General features: G+C 35.5%; 1 protein-coding gene across 2 annotated transcripts in view; it reads right to left on the reverse strand.

Moving 5' to 3' along the window:
* Nucleotides 1–15,695, reverse strand: part of LOC149783203 (uncharacterized) — a 52,634-nt gene extending 36,939 nt beyond the window's left edge. Inside the window, exons 1-2 of one of the 2 annotated variants that reach the window (XM_089931437.1) lie at nt 14,387–15,695; nt 12,475–12,529 (exon numbers count right to left, since the gene is read on the reverse strand). In XM_089931437.1, the coding sequence (XP_089787563.1) occupies nt 12,475–12,529; nt 14,387–14,884 (553 nt within the window). In that variant the 5' untranslated portion in view covers nt 14,885–15,695. The remainder of the gene's footprint in view (nt 1–12,474; nt 12,530–14,386) is intronic. The other variant, XM_089931438.1, reaches the window with a different exon arrangement.
* Nucleotides 15,696–16,460: the final 765 nt, after the last annotated feature.

The raw sequence follows: 16,460 nt of genomic DNA on the forward strand, positions 1-16,460 counted from the left end.
TCAGACCAGCCTCGGTTAAAGATGACAACAGGTACCCGGGTATTGATAATAACCTGGGTAATAAAATGAACAACCAGGTACCTGTTTAAAAAAGTTTTCCAAGTTCAGATTGAGACAGAATAACAATTAGAGTTTGAGGCTCGTGTTGTGTTCACATTCATTCATCATCACTGGGGCTCATATGGTTGCTTACAATTTACTTATCATACATGTATTATATAATAATACAATAACACAATCCTTTCTCCCGCGACGTATTTAAGAATCAATGCTGATATTTCAAGCTCGACCATCCTAATTTTGTGCCCATTCATGATTCATGAGCCATTTTTCTTGCAACTTAAACATGATTGTTTTTAGATCCTGTTATTAATGGGGTCAACTCCTTTCGTCAACAGTGACAGTAAGTATTAATTAAGAAATATTCGACAAAATAAAATTTAAATACGTACTACAATTCAAATAAAAGCACAACAGAAATGTCCAGTTTACCTAATGTCATTTTTATAGCAATAGTTATAGGTGCTTATAAGTGTCGCATTTCTAGAGCAGGAATATCTCAGTGTTCTCAACAAATTTAGAACCTCAAGAATCATTTGACCCATGACGTGAAAATTTCAAGAGTCAAAATGAAAATTTCAAGAGTCAACATGAACATCTCAAGAGTCAAAATAAACATCACAACAGTCAAAATGAACATCTCAAGAGTCAAAATAAAAATATCAAGAGTCAAAATGAACACCTCAAAAGTCAAAATGAAAATATCAAGAGTCAAAATGAACATCTCAAGAGTCAAAATGAACATCTCAAGAGTCAAAATGAAAATATCAAGAGTCAAAATGAACATCTCAAAAGTCAAAATGAACATCTCAAGAGTCAAAATGAAAATATCAAGAGTCAAAATGAACATCTCAAGAGTCAAAATGAACATCTCAAAAGTCAAAATGAACATCAGTCATTTGTTTTTGAGTCCTGATCAGTAGCTGGGATTATTTTGTTATTCCCCTTGAATAATTTTATTTTTAAGAAGAATGGAGAATGTCAGCAATAGAATGTGTCAATGAGAAAACAACCTTGCTCAGCCTGCAAGAAAGATAAAACTGTTTTTCTGTGGTTTGGTTTTTAGAGCTGACTGCTCTTCAATGCTCTAGCCTAACGTTGCTAGGCAAGTTCATATCCTAAAGAGAAAGAGTTGGGCATGGGATGTATTCCTGAGTTTCATATTTCTTAGCCAGTGGGTCTTTTTTTTAGCCTCAGGAGAAATAAAGCTGATGTTTCATCATTTTGTCATAACTGACATAAAGCATGCCTGACCTGTTGGGTCTATTGTCTGACCCACTGGGTTCTCTACCAATTCTGACCAGACTGGGTTCTCTTCTGGCTTCGTGGTGAGGGGAGTTTAGTGGTATAATATTTAAAACATTCATTTTGGCAAACTACTGTTTATATCTAATTATACATATACTAAAGTTCTGTTCACCTCTCCAAGTTCTACACTACAGTTTAGCTACATGATTTCCTTGATATAGCTGTCCACTCTCATAATATCTATCACTCTATGATATCTATTAGGTATTCTATCTCTTCTATTAAGTCCCTATCTTGCATATCTCTGTCTGTATCTTTCAGGTCCTTTTACGAAGTTTCTCTATTAAGTTCCCATTTCATATGTCAAATCTTGTTCTGACCATTCTTGTATCTCTCTCTCTCTCTCTCTCTGTCTCCCTCCCCTTCTCTCTCTATATATCTATATCATATAACCACACCTATATCCCTTACATACAGAATATGATTGGCTAACCATTACTAAATAAAGGACAGCCCCCGTCCCCCACAGACCATACAACAACTAAATGTTCTGAAACTTCGTTACATACGATCCAGTTAACCAGATTTGTCGTGATGCTGGCCCATTTACCCAGACTTGTCGTGATGCTGGCCCATTTACCCAGGCTTGTCACTGCTTCTCCCACAACCATCCTAGATATTGATGTTTTCCAAATTCTCACACCCAGCATATTACTAGTTAGAAACCTGATATTGAAGCTGCTACTCAGTTACTGCCTGCCCATTCAGATTTGTGTATTTTAACTTTTTCCCCACGCTAAAAAGCCGTTTGGTCATGTGTGTCCTGCATCCATCTTTATTTTGCTCCACAAAATTGTTATTAATTCAGCTACAATATAGACATGTATCTTATAATATTATTATATCATATCCTATAGTATTATTATATGTATCAGAAATTCTTAAATGTAAGATGAACATTTTTTTCCTAACCAAAATGTAAGACTGGTTTTTGGAAGTACTATATACTTGAATCTTAGAGTAACTAGTTAACACTACTGCATTTTGCTACTCCATTATACTATTCCCATTTGTAAAACACTATACATAATCTCATTTTCTAAACAACATGAAAATAATGACAAGATGGATGTGGACAGGACAAATCAATTTACATCAATACAGCAATAATATTATGTTAATTGTTTGTTCATCTTAAATTTTGTCCATTACAAAATGTGTCCATACTTTCTTTCTTCTCTGTTTAGTTGAGTACCACCATTTACACACGACTGCAGATCCCCATGTGCACTAAAGCAAGCAAGGCAGACCTTTGATGACAGAGACAATACGGTCATGAATATTTCTAAATTTATGACAATCAGAAATGATAAGCAATTCTGTCTTGTCTGGTCACATGAAATACTTCATGTGTCGCATCTGCTTCCATACACCACTTTTATTTTTGTAACCTGGTTCAGAAATTATTTCAAATTCCTCAAATTCAATTAAGTGACAAGCACTGCATGCTCAAAGGCCTAACTGTCAATTATTCTACAAGAGTGAAATCTTAACCTCACAAACCTAAACCAATCTTGTAATGACAAAAATTTAAAAAAGCAGTGGTCCTAATGAGTGGATTCAATTTTCACAATTTTGACAAGAATTAGCTCTTGGCTTGCACTAAGCTGGCCTCACAAATATAACAATGAAGACTTGGAATGCCAGCTGGAGACTAGGGTGGATTTCTTTGTTTTATTTTGCTTGTTTCTCATACCATGCATGTAATTAGGTGGTATTTCCTTCTTTTACTGATTATGTAGTTTGCCCTTGCATTTTCTTTTTGTTCCATCAGAGTTTTATGTATATGAAGCTCTCTAATTTGACAAGTCGTAGGCGCAACCATTTCTATTCTTACATAAAAAAAAACATTTCTTAATTGTATTCTTTTACCCTCAAGTCAGAATTGGATAAACTGAATACTAAGTCCTTAGCTATATTGATATATTTCTGATCAGTGTTCTGAACCCAAAGCTTACAGTGGTGCATGATACTGGGAGGGTGCCATCTGTCAAGTTGTTTACTTTAACAACAGAGAGCTGATTTCAATCCCTGATAACACTGCAGGATTCCCTTCCTGCATTACTGTGAAGAATAACTGTTCTGCAGTATACAGTTTGTCAGGGAGTTTACTAAGTACAGCCTCTGCCAACTTCTTCCACTAATTGTGGCATTCTTACCACAGGCATACCACCCTCCATCTCTGAGCAGTTATTTGCATACTCTATCTTTGCTTTCTGGTTTTGTAAGAAATCTATGCCTAAAATGACAGAGTAACTGAGGTTTTCAAATATTTTAAATGTTTATATCAACTCGGAGTGACCTACCAGTATATGCAGTAGCACCGGTCCTTTAGTAGTATATATATCTAATAAAGCCTGTACCTATTCTAATATTTATCTTGCTTCTAACTAAATTACTATTAAATACAGTATTTCCTTTACCTTCCTGTCTTACATTTTCCTCAAACTATGCCGAATTTAACCTCCTATCCGAGGAGATTTATGTACGAGGCCCTAGGTTAATCTCATATCCCTATCATGATTTTAAATTTGGTGGCCTGTATGGCGCAGACTGACATGCAACCTTGATATGCCCCATGTTGTTGCATTTAAAGCACCTTGCATGTTGGAATTGACAAACCGATGCTTTATGGTGGTAATCACATCTGTAGCATGGGAATGTTGTTTTCGGGGCCCCGAGTGGCCGAGTGGTCTAAAGCACTCACCGTTGCAAATCACTGCAGAGCTGCCAACCCTCCAGACTTACAATTAGTGAAAAGAGGGTTGTTGTTGTAGGGTTTAACGCCATTTTTCAGCACACAATAGGCTATACATGGCGGCTAGTATTAATGGTGGAGGAAGAACCCAGGAAAAACCCCGGAAAGAACCACCGACCCATGAGAAGGTACTGGCAAGCTTTCTCACATACCCACATTGGCTGAATCCAAGACTCGAACCCACGCAGACAGAGGTGAGATGGCAGTGATCCATAACGGATAGCGCTTTAGACCACTCGGCCACTCGGGACCCCAGTGAAAAGAGGGATAAAAATTAGTGAATTTTGATCATAATTAGTGAAAAATTATATTTTGACACAAGCTCCATCCACTATGATGGTCAGTACTGCATTATATGAAAATCCCAAACTAAAACTAAAACATTATTTACACTAATTACAAGCACAAATTTACTGACAGCCAAATTTACTGATATACACAAGCTTCATGCTATTTGTCGTGATATGATGCTGCGGCAGACTAGTCAGATCTTGTTCTGACAAATCTATCTACTATATCATGTGACCACACCTGCTTCAATTACATATAGAATATAATTGGCTAACCATTACTAAATAAAGGACAGCCCCTTTCCCCCACAGACCATGATACAGTGACTAAATGTGCTGAAACCTCATATGACCCATTTACCCAGATTTGTCATGGCTTCTTCCACAACCATCCTAGATATTGATATGTTTTCCAAATTCTCACATTGCTAGTTAGAAAGCTGCTATTGGTACTGCTATTCTTTTACTTCCTGCCCATTCAAACTTGTGTATTTTAGCTTTATCCCACACAAAAAATCCCATCGGTCATACCTGTATCAACTTCTTTTAAATATTCCTCTAAAAACATCTTGAGCAATACAAGAACAATTTAACAATACAAACAAAACAAAGGTATTGATTTGTATTAAAAGACTTGAAAGCCATCATGAACTACCTCTGATAGCCATCATGAACCACCTCTGATAGCCATCATGAACTACCTCTGATAGCCATCATGAACCACCTCTGATAGCCATCATGAACCACCTCTGATAGCCATCATGAACCACCTCTGATAGCCATCATGAACCACCTCTGATCCTTTATTACTTATAACGCCTCAAAATATTCCGCACTTGACCTTCAGCTCTCCAGATGACAACACTAAGGGTTATCAATTAACAGCTTGTTGCATGCACACAGCATTCATAATCTGATTATCACACATCACAGCACCGTATTACATATCCAGTCTCTAAAAAACTGGTTCCCACTGGTTATTGTAATCTGGGGAAAATATGCACAAATATACAGATTCTCTTTGTCTTAAAGAAAAAGTTTTTGTTTTCAAAAGTGATAGATTTAAAGTATAAAACAGTATGTGCAGTAGATGGCCTTTAAAATGATATTTTTGTGCTAACACAGGTTGAATCACATATATGTTGCTAGTCAATCAAACACATGCCCATACTTAATTCAAAAGTTAATCCAATCAAGTAATAACTGATTCCCTCTTTCTCTATCACAAACTTGAAGATAACAGAAACAATCAGCTATGCCCAACTAAGCATGACATCAATGACCACTGGCACTTCCTGGTTCATATTGACTTTGCATTGGGGCCAATATGGTGTAAACAGGAGTCTAGCAAATGTTCATCACTGGTACATAGTCAATTTGTTACGGACAGCGCACACTCAGTAGGAAATTATGCCAGTGGTGAGTAAAGGTAAGTAAGACTGATGATCTAGCCAAAATCAATGTGCATCATAAAAATGCAAAGATAGGAATTTCCATGCAACTGAAATGGGTAAAATTCCACACTTCAAAACCAAAGGGTACATGTCTCATGAGAACCCTGTTTCTATTGAAGAAAACACCATTTGTTTGGGTAAAAGTAATGATGGAACAATTCAGGTAAACAGGAAACATAACTGTTTCTTTCAAACTTTAGCAACTATTTCAAAAGTTGATCTACATTTCCTGGTCAATGTAAACAACCTACACCTAGCAGTAATAGCCTCATTTTGATTGATAACAGAAACGGTAACTATTACAACATACCTATTGTGAAATGGGTCTATTAGGAGAGATCTGTATGTACTACATATATGCTTGTAATATAGATGTATAAGTGAATGCACATTCATATACACAAGGGAAAAATTAAAAAATAATCTATATTTTTCTTAATTTATTTGCCCAATGATTTTTGTTGTTGAAGATTTCAACTGTCATGTTTGTTCCATCATCTCCATAAAATCAGTTTGAAACTTTGTCTTGGGGTAATAATGTCAGATATCACTGTATCTAGGAAGTACCATCAGATGGTCTGTTTTTGTAAATCAATGGGCAAATAAATTTAGCTTTATCAGCTTTGGGAAACTGATCTTTGTGGATGTCATTCAGAATTTTCCAGAGCTCACAGATATTACCTTTTCGATACATCTGCTCCAAAATTGGATTTTTCACGAATACAAACTTACTTCTTGCATCAGTAGTTTACAGAGTACCATGCCAGATTTGTTATTTGTTCCATAATGCTGTATTAGGATTTTCATCCATAAATGCCATACTCTGCTTGTGCAGACAGGGTTAGTCAAATAAATATCTTGATTTCTTAATCTCATTTTTTTTCATCCTTACTTATTGCATTTATCTTAACCCTGACATGGATATATGGTTTTGTAGCATATAATTTGGAAAGCTAAACTGATTGATAAAAAAACTGCATTCTGCTTTTAAATTGTCTGTATTTTAATTAGGCTCAGTATTCTGCCCTTTCTAAATTTAATTTTGAAATACTGCTGAAAGGGAGACTGATCATCATGCCCTCTATTTTTGTCCATCCAACTCCAATTTAACATCATTTTGGGGCTCAAAATCACTCACTGGTATCTCCATTAACATTTTCCCAGCTCCAATAATCCATAATACTTCATGACTTTTCTATGTGGCCCATATTTAACAGACGCATTTGTAAAACTTCCTTCATGGAGGGTTTAAACTACACCATAATGCTTATTCCAGGGCACAATGTGCCAATCGAATTTAGTTTAAAAATAAATTTTTGTCATTCTTGAAGCCCCCAGATGTGTAAACTCTTGCCTACCCAAAAATCATGTCGCAACAAAATTGGTTAAATTAAAATTGTATACTTTGCTGAGCACATTTTCATATGTGGGACTTTCTACTAATCTGCAAGAGTTCTCATGCATCATTGTTCTCCAAGTGTGCGAATTTGCATATACATGTATTTTGCATGATTCACGCAATCGCACATGCTGACAGCATATCTGTTTAAGTACTTTATATATCAATGAATTTAGAGCAAAGTTTCTGTTACTTTGCTAGTACTTCCTGTTTGTCACGCAGGGAATAAGCTACAGTGATTCCTGACTGGTAGTTGTTATTTAACCTCTACCGGAACAAGCAGTAACCACCATTAAGATGTGAACATAACATATTTCACCATGTTACACACTGTTAGTGTAGCTTTCAAATCAACCAAAGAAGACAAGATCAAATTGAATGTAAAAACTTTGTATAAAATTAGTTATTAAATGATGAGTAAAGTACTTCATTATATTCATTATGCACATGTTCCACGTTTGGAATATATCCATTATGCTGAATGTGCTGCTGGGTTAAGATAATAGCATGGAATTATGGGTGGGGGCAGAGTACGAACCATGTCACTTTGTTTGAATTTGCAGACGGCAAGCGAGTATTCTCAATAGTCTTTTTTGTTTCTACTAATAAAAATGAGTACCTAGGACAGCAAATGCCGTTTCAGATGAATTCTATATTTAAAGAATAACAAGGCAAACTAATAATAATTATTCATTACTGCTGAAGACTAAAATAACATATATGGTAAGTATCATTTTGTATCAATGTATCATTTCACCCCTACCCATATATGCCATATAATTCTATCAGAGGTCTCGCTAGGATTTTAAAACTAGGAGTCCAGGACTTCTATTCTGGTAAAAATAGGATTCCCACCTTTAAAAGTTGCAGTCCCTTCTTTCCTATAGAATCAACAGAGACGTGAGTGCATCTATTTTTAGATGGAGAGGTTTTCATAATGTAATCACTCACTATAATATAGCTTCATTACAACAGTCCATTTACAGGATCACAAATTTATGGTTTATTTATTTGTATACGTACTTGTAGTCATTTTATGCAAATAAATAGTATTTGATTTGCTTTTTTCCCGTATTTTCGCAAATACATGTCAAGTCAGAAAACAGCTTAGACCTTACAGCGCATCTCACGAATTCCACAACATAGCACTGTCCCATACGTTTCTGTCCTAAATAATTTGCATTTTAATGTTAAATCTTTAATAAAATAGTACCTAGGCTTTGGTTTCAATGATTTTTATATTTTTTCTGAATATATTTGTCTGATGATTTAAGAAAACAGACAATGTAATAAACTGGTACATCCCAGACTTTGCGAAGTCCGCCATTATTTCCTGTTAAGCCTAGTGGTTCACTTACAGTTTCAAACTAATTTTATGATGAAATAGTGAATAAGAGGCAGTTAATATATATCCAGATCACCGATTCTGATCTTAAAACACAAGTTTGTATGTTTTATCATCAAAGGTTATCATGCAGGAAATTGATAGTTGCTACCTTACTCGGAAAAAGGGTTAATGGTCAATCAGCTATCAGAACATAACGCTTGTGAATGAGCAATAGTTTGTTTGTCAACGTAATTGATATAAAACTAGGCCTAGCTACTGATGCCTTGATGAATACATTTCGCTACAACACTAGAACTAACCGGGCTAAGGTGAGGGGCATTTAAAAAAATATGGTATGGTCAGTCAGTGTACCTCTTAAATAATCACAGGGCGAAGTCGTTTTCACTTTCCTAACAGAAGAAGGTGAAGTTAACATTTTTAGGCGACTTGGCACCCACTTGCAAATGGCATTTTGTCTAAGTCTCAACAAGCCATGATTCTGAGGTCACGTGCATTGCTTATTCCGCTACATTCGGAAATGAACACTATAACAAAAGCTAAAGTTGTTTATTTGATGTACTTTTATAAATAACCACATGTACATCTCTGGGTCTTTCTGCCTCTGAATTCAATCACTGTAAATATCATCACAGCTAACTGATCAACACATTTACCCACAAAGCAGGTGGCTGTAGCAGGACTGGCAAGTCTTTGAATTTTGCCACACACCTATTACATTAATACAGAGGACTCCCGCCTTAGTGATATTCTGCCAAATACGCGTAATTAAGCGTTTCCGAGATCTCTGTCTATGCAGGGATTTAATTATATAAAGGGATTAAAACATGTGTTATGTGTTTAGGCTCAAATAAACAGTAATACAAGAAAGAGTGAAAATAACAAGCTTTTAAAAATATAACAAATAATTTATTTTAATTTATTTCACTCGAAAAATACTGTAATAATATAAAAATGAGAACTTATGGTTTCCAGAATCAAATCCAAAATTAATACAAGAATAATCCATGAATAAAGTTTTTGCAGTCCTAATATTAAAATGTTCTAATGATTCCAAGTTCGAGTCCCAATGAAGAATCCAAGATGGTAGGTGATGATGTATGCTGTTGCCTGTACTGTGTTGAAGTCTACAGTTTCTTATTGAAACATAATAATTTATCCTCCGGTCTTGCAAATCCAAACAGAATTTTCAATAAATGTCCTTGTTCAATAGTTCTGCATAAATACAATAATATTTCCAGAGAAACGAATTAATCTTCTGGAGTCCAAATAATCTGAAGAAACTTAACAAATAACTCAAAAACTCAAAAGTTCATTTCTGGTTGCAACAGAAGAAAACAACTTGACATCAAGTGTTTAAAAGCCCTGGACTCTATAATAAATCTCTCCCTCTGATCATCAATATAAATACGAAGTATTTCGCAATTTCAGAAATGCCTAATTGTGAAATATATTGCGAAAAAGGATGACGTGATCATATTTACATGTAAAAGTCAGATAGCTCCTGCATGTCCTTGATAAGAACCAATCATTTTACTCCTATAAAAAGTTGTTTACTTGACCCTCAATCAAGGCCAGAACTATGTCAAGAAAAAGAAACAAGTGTTTCTATTATTAGATATCTTAAGTTGAAACTCAGGTCAAACTGAATTTTCTGGAAAATATTAAATTCCTAAAATTACATTATATTGACCTGTAAAGAAAATAATAAGATTCCAAAACCCATAAACAACCTTATCAAAACAAATAAAACTTTAATCAAATACAAATTAAATCTAATATATGTAACACACGTTACGTGTTAAGGATTTCATATTATGAAGATGGTCAGGTTGTAAGTTGTCAGCTGATTTGTACAAATTCAACTCAGTAATACAAATGTCTTTATTCCACATTGGTTCTGTCATTATTTGTACTATATGTCTGTCTATGCATCTATCCAGTGTGACTTGTTTATTTTTCCCCCAAGTTTAGCTCCAACTCACTGACCATGTCACCCAGTGCAAATCGATTTGACTTGAAAAAAAAGACCTTGACTTACAGGAGGGTCATAGCATAATTCTCTTTTTGCAGCCTTAAAATGGAGGTTGGGGGGTTGGCTTATAGTTGAATCAGCTGATAAGCAAGTATATATGGTAACATCAAACAGTTATCATAAGAGTTTTGTAGTGAAAACTCCATGTCGACATGAGATTTTCAAGATGGTCACTGTGGTGGCCATACTGGATGTCATATTGACAGCATCTTCATTTAGTACCAACTAGACATCATAATAAGTCTTCTGGGGAAAACCACATGCTGATATAACCATCCTTTCAGAAGGAGTAGCAATAACAGGATTTCCTGATGGCCAACTAGACCATGCAATAAATGTGTATGTAAAGTTTCAAAGTAATCCTCCAAGTAGTTTACCAGTAGTAAGAGTAGCAATATCTTGTTCAAACGGACAGAATGGCAGCAAATGACAGTCCATCCCACAAGCTCTTCTGGCCTATGATGAGTAGAGCTAAGAACGCGATGTAATGACCAGAAAAATTTATAAGGGTATATGCATATGTTAAAAATATGCCTACCAAGTTTCATCTGTCTACCATAGGTGGTTCTGGCCACATTATGCTAGCAAGATTTTGGTCTAAAAGGTCTATATTCATCAAGTACAAACAGGGCAGAAACTGAAGCAGATGAATGATGGCAGCTCTGCCAATCCTAACAAGACCGCCTCAGTATGGCAGTTAAAAAAATTTTCTGTAAGTTTGACCAGTTTTCAGTAAGATGTAATAAAGTACCATGTACTGCTATTGTAAAGTTTTTTTAAAATTTAAAACGTTCTGTATTCAAAACTGATGCAGAAATGGAAAACATTATTTTCAACAGAAAATCTCATAAAGTACATGTTGACATTATTTACCTCTATTATCTCTGCACAAACTTCAGTTCCAAGACCTAAGCAGCTCAATGGCTTATTGCTATCTCTCAACTTGATGTAACTCTCAGAATTGTATTTTGACTTCACATTATGATGGCAGTTGTATTTCCTGCCATGAGACATGCTCAAATTACCATGTGTTATCCACTAAACATACTTTTTGCAGCCCTTGCAGATTTTATTCACAAGAATCAGAATATTCCTTACTATTCTTCTGTAGTGATTGTTAACACTTTTTGGATGTCATTTAAAAAAAAATCTATAATCAACAGTTTGATCAGGCTGATATTTTGCATGAATAAATATGTGCAATTTAAAGAGTCTGAGGTATTGTTATAAAGTTAATCTGGTTCTAACTCCACTAAATCTAATATGAAACCTGGAACCAAATCAAACACTGACAAGCCAATTATCTGGATTTTACCGCATGTAGTTTTTGCTTTTATTCCTAAAAGTCTGTATTCTAAGGGTCATTTTTGTAAGACCTGCAGAAAAACTGTAAGGGTTGGCAGGTCTGTCATCGATGTAACTGACTTTATGCCCAATGAATTTTGTTATACTGTACTTAATATCATTTAAAGAAAAGGACTGATGAATTTACGGATGTTCAGATGGACATCAAAGCATTATGTTCTCACTACTGTACATTGCAGTGGACTGGGGAGGGGAGGTACAGCCTCATTACAAAGACAATTTATGAAAATAATTCTTTGCTGGTTTTGTTGCACTGAAGATACAAGAGCTAAGTGCATTTTCCAAGGACAAACAGACACAGCTGACCTGGGATGGACTGGGTCAGTACTGAATCCATAACACATGGAGTACGAACGAGTACAATGCTATATCACTGAAACTACTGTGGATACAGGGCAGTGACTAAATCAGGACTTTTATGTGAGTATAGTTTTAATAAAAATATAAAAATAAAATTCACCTTGACTGGGACTGTCCCTTTCAGTTCTGGTAACTGGTACTTTTCCATCCAAGGTCTGCAAAACATTAGATAAAAGTATAGTTACAGTTACAACAAAAAAGATGAACAAAGCAAGATAAGTGCTTAATTGTAACAACAATGCTGTTTAATATCGCATTAAAAGTAATGAGCCTTCTCAATTTATATAAAGTAGCAGTCTCAAATTTAAAGCACAAGGCTGCACCTATGCAATAGTGTAACACAAAACAAGAGGTTCAAGTGGGCCTGATACTGCTCACTAGGGTAGATGACAGATTTGCTGGTGAATGCAAATTTACCCAGAAACCGAAACTGTAGTGAGGAAAGAAAAGTTGAGCTCAAAGTTGCTTTACTGTCTATAGATGCTGGTACCATTTACCTTAAGTTCTTTCCAAAACAATTCACAAAATCATTTTCTTGGCATAAAAAACAGGTCATTTTTCACAAACCAGTACTATTCCCTGTATGTTTGGCCCTGATACACAGCTATTAAATTGGAAATTAATGCTTTTTTAAATAGTGAATTGGCTGTCCAATGAGTTGTATGTCAGTACTGTGACAAATTTTATCAGAACACATCACAAACAAGATGGTACATCAACTTTATACATAGTGACAAAATTATTTGTGTGTTTGAATTTTTAACATAGCTTTAACAATCTCAGTTATATCGCTATGATGTCTGCATTGTGGAAGTTTAGAGTGATGTCTGGCACTGGGGCATCATGCAGCAGACATGTGGCATCAGGTCCCACCCAGTCATATTATCCTGACAGCAGGCAGACCAGTCCTAACACTAACCTCCTAATGCTGAGCTCCAAGTGAGGCATCTGCTAGTACCATTTTTATAAGTCTCTGGTATGACTCGGCTGAGGTTCGAAGCCACAGCCTCCAAGGGCAGATGCTTTTAACGTCACAGGCCATTGAAGCAGTCTTGACAAAATTAAAAATATTTAATTTCTGGCCTTTTCTTTCTAAATTAATAGCTTTTTAACATCAGATGCAAACTTTCAAGTATTAACAGTTGGGGCTGTGTATCATTAGACAATACTGTGGCAGAAAATATCATGATCCACTGAAACTATCACACATCATTAATAATTTCATACAAGAAATATTTCATCCCACATTCTTTCATTCCCTTTGGGCATCGTGCTGTTTCTTACCAAACCTGTAAGAGTTGGTCCCAGGTTTGGTTTAAAAGGTCTCTCAGCTAAGTTATTACTTTCCCTGTGGAATAAGATAAAATTGTAAATTTTATTCCCAAAGACGTTCTCATTATTTTCATGTTTTTTGGGTCATGAACATCTATGACAATTCTTATGAAAAGTCACCATTTCAAACAACGAACTTCCCAAAGAAAAAACATGTTATCAAAATTAAAGAGGAAGCTAATTAAATCACCACTTTGATTTATTGATTTGTAAATATAGAAACACTTCATAGTTTACAAATTTTCTTATAAAACATTTTGGATTGAAATATCCACCAACAATCGCACTGTTTGAGTTTGAAAATGGAATCACGCTTAATTTTAGTTGTGTTATTTCAACAGTGATTTTACTGGATTACTTCGAAACTAATGCCTTAGTGTACATGCTACCATAGATGATCAACACTCGTTCTTTAAGGTGTGGCAGGATTTTTAAATAATACTGAATGACATAAAAAAATAAATTTATGTTCTGCACCCCAACACACCTAGAAAATCCATTCTCATCCTCGCCTTTGTGTGTGTATGTGTATGTATGTGTGTATGTACATTAATACTTTTTTCTTCATTTCTTGGATATTCTGACATTTTCTTACTGCACTGATACAATTTAAAAGGCCTGTGATATGAATTATCAACTGTTAAATGTCCATAGCTATAATTAAAAAAAAAAAGTTTTACCCTTTTAAGTTTCTTCAGCTCTTGTTCATGTTCCTGACCATGCCAAGTGTTTTCATCAACATCAAACGAGAGTGCAATGTTGGCAGCTAGCTCTTGTGGGACAGAAGCTTTGCCAAGTACTATTGGTATCAGTTCGGATCGATTGTCCTCTTTTTCGTTAATCTTTGACTTCAACACGGTTTTCTCTATATAATGTATCAAATGATTTTGAATGAAGTATTCTGTACATATGACCAGTGTTGCCATCGAACTTGAGGCCGGGTCAAAATTCTGGTAGAAAACATCTTCACCTGCTACAGCATTTTCATCATAATAATAACAGTTTGTGTAACCCCAATATTTTAGTTTTTCTACTAAAAATTCTACAAATTTCAGGGATAACTCAGTGTCAGCCGTAACTAAGTCTCTTCTTGACGCATAATTGTACATCAAGTAACAGTGATACTTTTTTCCATTCGGCAAAGCCTTTGCCACAGCCTTTGGAAAGGCACTAGCCATCTGCACAGGCACTTGATTCTGGGGTAAACGAATGTGTACACTCACTATATAACACTTGATTCTGGGGTAAACTAATGTGTACACTCACTATATGACACTTGATTCAGGGGTAAACTAATGTGTACACTCACTATATATCAGGCACTTGATTCTGGGGTAAACGAATGTGTACACTCACTATATAATACACTTGATTCTGGGGTAAACGAATGTGTACACTCACTATATAATACACTTGATTCTGGGGTAAACGAATGTGTACACTCACTATAAAACACTTGATTCTGGGGTAAACTAATGTGTACACTCACTATAAAACACAAGGTAACAAACTCTCGCCGGTCACAATCTGACCTCGATTGCTCCGATCTAATTTTCCGATACTGTCTACACATTCAGTCACTCATATCGTACACCGCTGTAAAGAAGACACCTTTCATCCATTACCATTTAAGCAATCGTACTAATTCATTATCCGTTTCTTCGTGTTATCCACACATGGGCGACCAACAGTCAACAGTATCTTGCAGTGCACATCAACAGTGTCTTGCAGTACACATCCACGAGAAGAACCGGAAGTCCACAGCTAGAACCATTGCCAAACATCCACGCTGAGAACTAATTCAAGAGTAATTTCCCTTTATTAGCAATTGTACGAAGAAGAAGAACTAGAACAAAAAAGATCATGTGTGAGTGTGTGTAAATAGGATTTTTAACAACAAAAGAGATAATAAATGTGTTACCTCTGTCTCTTCAAGTAAAGTGAAATAACAATATTTCTTCGTGCACGGAGTACTGTAATAAAGCGAAGGCATATGAAAACACACATCTCTCTCTCTCTCTCTCTCTCTCTCTCTCTCTCATATTTGATATTTCAATTCAACATGACAAAGTCACCACATATGTTTCTTACATTTACAAAGAACATTTCTTTCCAAAATATTAACCTCAAAACTTATTTCTGCTACTAAATATGACATCATCAGTAACTCTCTCTCTCTCTCTCTCATACACACACGTCACACAGAGCAACAGTGAATCTCACAAATTTCTCTCTCTCTCTCATACACACACACACACACACACACACACACGTCACACAGAGCAACAGTGAATCTCACAAATTTCTCTCTCTCTCTCTCTCTCTCTCTCTCTCTCTCATTTAGATACACTCGCGATATGAAATAAATAAGCGCACGAGCTACCGCACCTTAACAAAATTCAGGTGAAATTAAGGGACCTTTTGGAATCCTCGATTAATATGGGTAAATCCTGACAACGAACAAACGATTCGTAGTACAATGGACGTAATTATAAATCGTATTGCAGTCTCCCTTACACCATCCTCACCTCGAACTAGCCCCATTTCTTTCAGAATGTTTAAATTTCTTGATAAGTCCCGCATACAGATCTCAAAAGAAATGTCAAAGTTTCAGATCTCTATATCACTGTACAAATTCAGGACATTTTTTATTTTTTTTGGGGGGGGTGTATTTTTTAAATCCTGTACCCATAATATGTGGAATACGAGCATTTACATCAGCGATCATAACATTTTCACCAGTAACCCAAACAA

Source organism: Sinohyriopsis cumingii, chromosome 14 (genome assembly GCF_028554795.1).
Source record: "Sinohyriopsis cumingii isolate HCF-2022 chromosome 14, ASM2855479v2, whole genome shotgun sequence".
Classification (NCBI taxonomy): Eukaryota; Metazoa; Mollusca; class Bivalvia; order Unionida; family Unionidae; genus Sinohyriopsis; species Sinohyriopsis cumingii.